The sequence below is a fragment of the Pteropus medius genome, unplaced genomic scaffold (assembly GCF_902729225.1).
Source record: "Pteropus medius unplaced genomic scaffold, Ma_sr-lr_union100, whole genome shotgun sequence".
NCBI lineage: Eukaryota > Metazoa > Chordata > Mammalia > Chiroptera > Pteropodidae > Pteropus > Pteropus medius.
In genome coordinates, this window is record NW_024350925.1 from 942985 (window position 1) to 948842 (window position 5858).

Here is a 5858-nt window from a genome sequence, read left to right on the forward strand (position 1 = left end):
TTCCCACAGTGAGAAAGCCGCGTGTCCTTCACGGGCCCCTTCCGTCCGCATTTCGGTGCCCCAGGAGCCCCGCTTACCCCTCAAAGACCTGTGTCATCTGGTCCTGGTTGAGGATGAGGCAGGCGTGGTAGTGCCGCAGGACGGCCACGATGCACAGGCACAGGCTGGTCGTGTAGCTGCCCACCAGGTCCGAGGACTTGAGCAGCAACTCGGCCTCCACTACGCTCAGTTCGTTCAGAAGCTAGCGGAGTGAGCAGGGGGTGCGGAATGAGATGCGGCCCGCACTGTGGAGGGGCCCCCGCATCCTGCTGGAGCTGCATCGGTGCGGGAGGGCACTGTTGCCACTGGCTACCGTCCTTTACTCTATGAACGGCACCGGCCGCATCCGCAATGCGCCCGGGGGCCAGGACACAGGTCTGGGAAGCTCACAGCGGGACGACAGTCTGCCCCTTGCTCTAGTCTCTCCCGAGCCTCCCGAGGGAGAACCTGAGTCGCCCCTCCTGCCGTCTCGGCTCCCGGTCCAGTCGCCCGTGCTAGCCTTCCTGCCCCTCCGAATAGCCTGGGGCTCTGGCCCGAGTCCCGAGTCCCGAGTCCCGAGTCCCTTGCTCCGTACCCTGCACTGCCAACTCCTTCCCCCACGCTCATCGCCCCAACCTCCTCACCTGAATGGCAAAGTCGATGAGGCCGCTGATGCTGAGGGAGTACTCCATGAGGTCGAAGATGAACTGCACGTGCTGCACCAGAGGCAAGTGATACGACATGCCGAGGGCGAAGCTCGTGATCTGCTCCAGAACGTTCCGGGACACCTGCCGAGGGCGGCGGGAGTGAGCCGGGAGTGGCGAGGGGGAGGGCGGAGGGCACGACACCGGGAGGCTTAGGCTGTCTGGGGGTGCGGCGAGGAAAGGGAAACGGGACAGGGCGCCAGAGTGCGGGCAGGGGCCTGGCCGAGCCCCGCACCTGCGCCGTGACCTGGTGCTGGTCGTAGTGTGAAAGGTGCTGGAACTTGGCAAAGATGTCTTCGGCGGTGGGGAAGGCTTCGGGCCGGGTGCGGCGCCGCTTCTGCCCATCCTCCCCACCTGAGGGCACGGTGGAAAGGGACCAGGCAGGAGAGGGAAGATAACTGGTTGACTGGGGGTGGGGAAGCGGGCTGTGGAGAGGATGCTATGCGTGGCTAGGTGGGGAGGGAGCCGGGTCTGTGAGGGGAGAGGGAGGAACAGGGCTAGGGGAAGTGGTAGCGCGCTTGAGGCTGGGTGGAGGCCTGAAGAGAGACTCGGGGAGCAGGGCTGGCCCGGCAGGAGAAACACCGAGGTACCCTAAAGAATGTCAGATCTCAGGGTCAGAGGGAGCCAGAATGTCAGGGAGCAAGCTAGTGATGCAGAGGAAGAGGCAAGTTCAAAGGACTAGAGCCTCAGGGGACCCCAGAGACAGGGCATCTGGGACGTGACCGGGAGCGCCCTGCACTGGGGAGGGGAACGCTGCCTAGGGCGCCCTTCGGGGGAGGTCTGCTGGGGGGGGCCTGGAACCCACCAGTCTCCGCGGTCCCTTTGCGGTTGAGAACCTTCAGGATATCCTTGGTAATCTTCTTGATGGCATGGCGGGCATCGTCTCGCTGCTTTCCCACCCCAAACAGGACGACCAGCCGCTGGTTGCACTCATGGCTGCACGACTCCTCCTGCATCCAGCGCGGCGGCACCGTCACACTCGGGCATGGTGTCGTCCCTGCTCTCATGACCGTGCGCCACCCCCAGCGGCCAAGCGCTCCGGCCCTGCCTGGCGCGCCGCACTCGCACCCTCTCAAAAGGCGCCGACCCCTCCGCAAGGTCACGGTCGGTCGTGGACTCAAGACGGCTGGGGGCCAGGCGCTCGGAACAGTACCTGGGGGATGGGGAAGTGCGTGGCATACTGCACGTGGCGCGGCTGGTCGTACAGGATCCCGAGAGTCCCTTCCAGCTTCTCCTTGGCGGGTGGCTTCACGTCCTTCTCAACGTCTGCTTTCTCGGGGGACGGGCTGCCCTTCCCCTCACAGGGCATAGTTGGGGAGAACAGCTGAGAAAGGTGGGGAGGGGTTTGCCGCTTAGAGGACGCAAAGGCCGGGGGACACGAGGAGACGTGGCGGGCTCGGACTCACCGAGAAGTCGGGCTTCTCCATGTCCTCGAAGAGCACACTGGAATTCGGGTCGATGTCCATGGACTCAGAGAGCCCGGGATCCTGAGGGCACACGACACAAGTGCAGGGGCTTTAGGCCCTGGGAACTGCTCCCCCATCTAGGAAAGGTGGCAGGGGAGTTGGAGGGAGGAGACCGTGCTGGGGAAAAGCCCGGGGTCCGGATTCACGCGTTGACCAGGCATTGAACGACATGGACCTGTTTCCTGCAGCTTGAAAATGGGGATACGGGTACCCCACAGGGCGGTCACGGGGATGCGACAGTGCCTCCTGATCGGGGGAATCTGGGGACCAGGAGCAGCTCGCTCACCTCCAGCTTGCTGCTGCTGCTGCCCTCGGCCTCCTTGCGCTCTGGGTCATCAGCAGGGTCGTCAAAGGGAGACGGAGGCCGGGGCCCAGGGGCTCCAAAGGCTAGGTCCCCTCGGGAGATGAGTGTGCAAGTGTACATGTTGTGGGAGAAAACATCATGTCGGATGAGTTCGCAGAACAGCAGCACCAAGTTAAAGAACTCCACCCGCTCGCTCTCACTCCGGGGGAGGTCTAAGCTGGGCAGGGGGAAGGAGCAATGAGGAAGCCGGGTTCTGAAGGGAGCCACCTCCAGGAGGGCCAGCCCTGGGGCACCCCGCATCTCACGGAGGAGGCAGGGAGGAGGCAGCCAAACCCGAGAACTGCTTTGGGGAGCCAGAATGGCATGCAACACCCCACCCTGCCACCCTGCCACCAGCTGGAATCCAGAGATGGGGCATCTCAGCACCTAGGTATCCGTGTGATGCTTTCACTTTGGCACCTTCTGGTTTTTATTCTTTTTCTCTACGCCGTTAAACTAGAAGATGACCAGAGACTAGAATCACGTCGAAAAGTCACTCTGCGTAGAGCCCGAGACAGAGATATATACCAGAAGGCCCTCGATTATGCTTTCTGATGACAGTAGCAGGTAATGAGTGTAGGCCGAGGTAAGCAGAGGGTGGCAGGGGTCCGTACTCAGCATGGGAGCCTGTGTGTCCAGGAACTGCAGGAGGACATCCTGGAAAATGGGAGCACTGGGAGCAGAAAGGGAACCAGAGGCGATGGAACCTTTCTCGTCGGCGCCTTCGGATTCTCCGCAGCGCTGTAAGAGAGGACAAGCTGCGGGGCTGCTCTGTCCGTCTCCCACGCCTTCGTCCTCGCAACGCGGGAGGGCCGCCCGCTCGCGTCCGCCCCCAGCTCTCCACTCCCGCTGCCCCTGCGACCTCCACGTTCTGCTCCGCCTCCCGACCGGAGCCTCGATGGTGGCTCTAGTTCCGACAGCGGTCCGCCGCTTTCTACTTTGGCCTGTTGTCCTCGACTTTACCGTCACAACTTCCACGCTGGTCCCACCACCAGCTCAAGCGTCACCGAGCCCAGCTGCCTGCCACCGCCCCACCTGCTAAGCGCGCTCTTCGATCTCCGCCCCCAACCTCGGCCTCGATCTCTGCCTGTCTCTTCTCCAGCAGCTTGGCCACCACCATGGCACGGTGCCGACCCGAACGCTTGCAGCTGACAGCCCATTCGCACAGGAGTGATACCACAGCATCGTCATCTGACGAGATCTGGAGACCAAAGGAGGACAGGGGTGAGGACAGTAGCGCTGGGGACCGCAAAGCGAACGCCACCTTCTTAAAGAACAGGTCCCGTCCTCACACGCCCTGGGCCGGTCGGCTGTCTGCTCAGACGCGCCGCGGACCCCACGCCTCGCCACGCCTCCCCGCGCTGTTTGCTGCTCACTCGGTGTCCCTTCTTGCTTACCTCGTGCCCGTCCTTGCTGGGCCCCAGTCCGAAGATTCGGTTACAGAGGGAGTCGAGGGAGTTGCTGAAGTCGGAGCGCTCGAAGCTATGGCTGTCCAGCACCTCCAAAGTGTGGAGCACCCGTCCGATGGTGAAGCCTACGCAACAGAAGTGGCAAAGGGGACTCTCGGGGGCCTGCTGCGGTCCGGCTCCCAGACTCGTGTGTCCTCGTCGCCCCGCCCTTTCCCCAAACGTCCTTCTTACTTCCCGTTCCCCTGGCGCCCACCTGCGGTCGCTTCCTGGCACTTATCAAAAGACCAGCGAACCTCGACGGCCTGTCCTCGCTCCTTGATCTGCTGCTCAATCTCCCGCAACTTTGCGCGGACCTGCGAGACCGAAAAGGCGGGCAAAAGGGCGGGGCCCCGGGCTCCAGTGCCACACTCCGAGTCACTACTTCTGAAAGCGCGACTGGGCCTCGCCTCCCGATCTAGGGGTGGTACCAGGCGATCGGTCCGACTTACCTGCTGAGTGAAGGCACTGTTGCCATCGGGCATGGGCAGGTTGGAGGGGGCGATTGGTAGGTGGTCAAGCGGCGAGCCGGTTTTAATTCGGCTATCAGTCAGCGAGTAGTGCCAGACCAGGGCACTGGGACAGCACAGGAGGATGGTCTGCCAGACAGGAACCGGAAGCCAAACTCAGTGACCAGGGCTTCCGGTCCCGAAGCCCACTCGTTGCAAGGCCAGGCCTTAAGAGCTCTGATCCAAAGTGATTCTGAGTACCTGGGTGGCATCACTCCATCCCCGAGGCCCTTCCCACACCCACTCTCCTAAAAGCCTTCGGGCCTACTACGTGGCCCCGGAAGAGAACTAAGTGAAAAGGAACGAAGCCCCCGTGAATGACAAGCCATCGCCCCAAGGAAGTAGCCGGTGCCGACTCTCCCCTCCAATTCGCAATTACCCCCGTTGTCCAGGACAGGCACCCAGCTCCTGTCGGGATGCCTCTCAGTACGCCCCTGGGCCCACCCAGCCTACCTGAAGGATGCAGCTGAGGCCGAAAACCAGGGGGCGGTGCTGAGGGCACATGAGCAGGTCGCTAAAGGGCGTGGAGGGTGTGCTACTGGTTGGGGGCTGAGGGGCAGGGGCGGTGGGCAGTGTGCTTGTCGACTGAGCAGACATGACATGAGACGAATGACTACTGGTGCCATCCAGCTGCAGGGCCAGCCTCCGCGTGCAGAAGTAGGCGAGGCGGCGGGAGAGGTATGCGGACTGGACGAACTCCCCAGAGTACTGCAAAGACAGGACGAGCGAAGCCCCAGTTCTCCCCAAGGGACCGTGCGCTGATGTGTCATCCCTCCTCGAATCCTCCCTGAACCCCCCAAATCCCAAGCCTTACTCGAAGCAGCAGGGGCAGCAACAGTTTAAGCAATTCGTCCTCTCCAGGGCGGATTTTCTCGAAACACTCGAGAACCCAGGTCAGGAACTCGTGCCTGTCCAGCATGCCATCCTGTGGGGACCAGGGGTGGCGGGAGCGTTAGTTTGGCCCAGGGACTCTTAGAGATGAGGCAGATAAAGTCAATGGCCGGATGGAGAGGACCACGACCGGGGCAAGGTGGCAGGCCGATTCCGTTCCCTACCAGCAAAGCGAGCGATCAGGCTCAACGCAATGTCCCCGCACGACAGGCCCTACTTCCCACCTGAAACATGAACATGGCCAGCTTCTCGTTGTAGTCCCACTGCCGGATTGCCACCTCCACATCATGGGGCAAGGGCCCTATGGTGGAACCACAGCCCCCACTGCCCGCAGGCCCTGGCCGGTAGTACTCAGCCATCTTTTGCAGCTGCTCCCACAAATACTTCGTGATGATCTGAGTCCATTCTGAGGAAAAGATGGGAAAAGGCTATCATATACTGTCCCTCTGCTTAGAACAGGTTCTGTCCCCTACCTCGTCCCC

At 62.3% G+C, this 5858-nt stretch overlaps 1 protein-coding gene across 1 annotated transcript in view; it reads right to left on the bottom strand.

Annotated features, from left to right (window-relative positions):
- MED12 (mediator complex subunit 12) overlaps positions 1-5858 on the bottom strand; it is a 20460-nt gene that overhangs the window by 11809 nt on the left and 2793 nt on the right. Inside the window, exons 5-20 of the mRNA XM_039841734.1 lie at positions 5601-5782; positions 5300-5410; positions 4939-5193; positions 4429-4575; positions 4194-4293; positions 3929-4065; positions 3601-3732; positions 3139-3272; positions 2475-2700; positions 2129-2209; positions 1876-2046; positions 1441-1672; positions 1317-1329; positions 958-1078; positions 663-806; positions 77-241 (exon numbers count right to left, since the gene is read on the bottom strand). Coding sequence (XP_039697668.1) covers positions 77-241; positions 663-806; positions 958-1078; positions 1317-1329; positions 1441-1672; positions 1876-2046; positions 2129-2209; positions 2475-2700; positions 3139-3272; positions 3601-3732; positions 3929-4065; positions 4194-4293; positions 4429-4575; positions 4939-5193; positions 5300-5410; positions 5601-5782 — 2351 coding nt within the window. The remainder of the gene's footprint in view (positions 1-76; positions 242-662; positions 807-957; positions 1079-1316; positions 1330-1440; positions 1673-1875; positions 2047-2128; positions 2210-2474; positions 2701-3138; positions 3273-3600; positions 3733-3928; positions 4066-4193; positions 4294-4428; positions 4576-4938; positions 5194-5299; positions 5411-5600; positions 5783-5858) is intronic.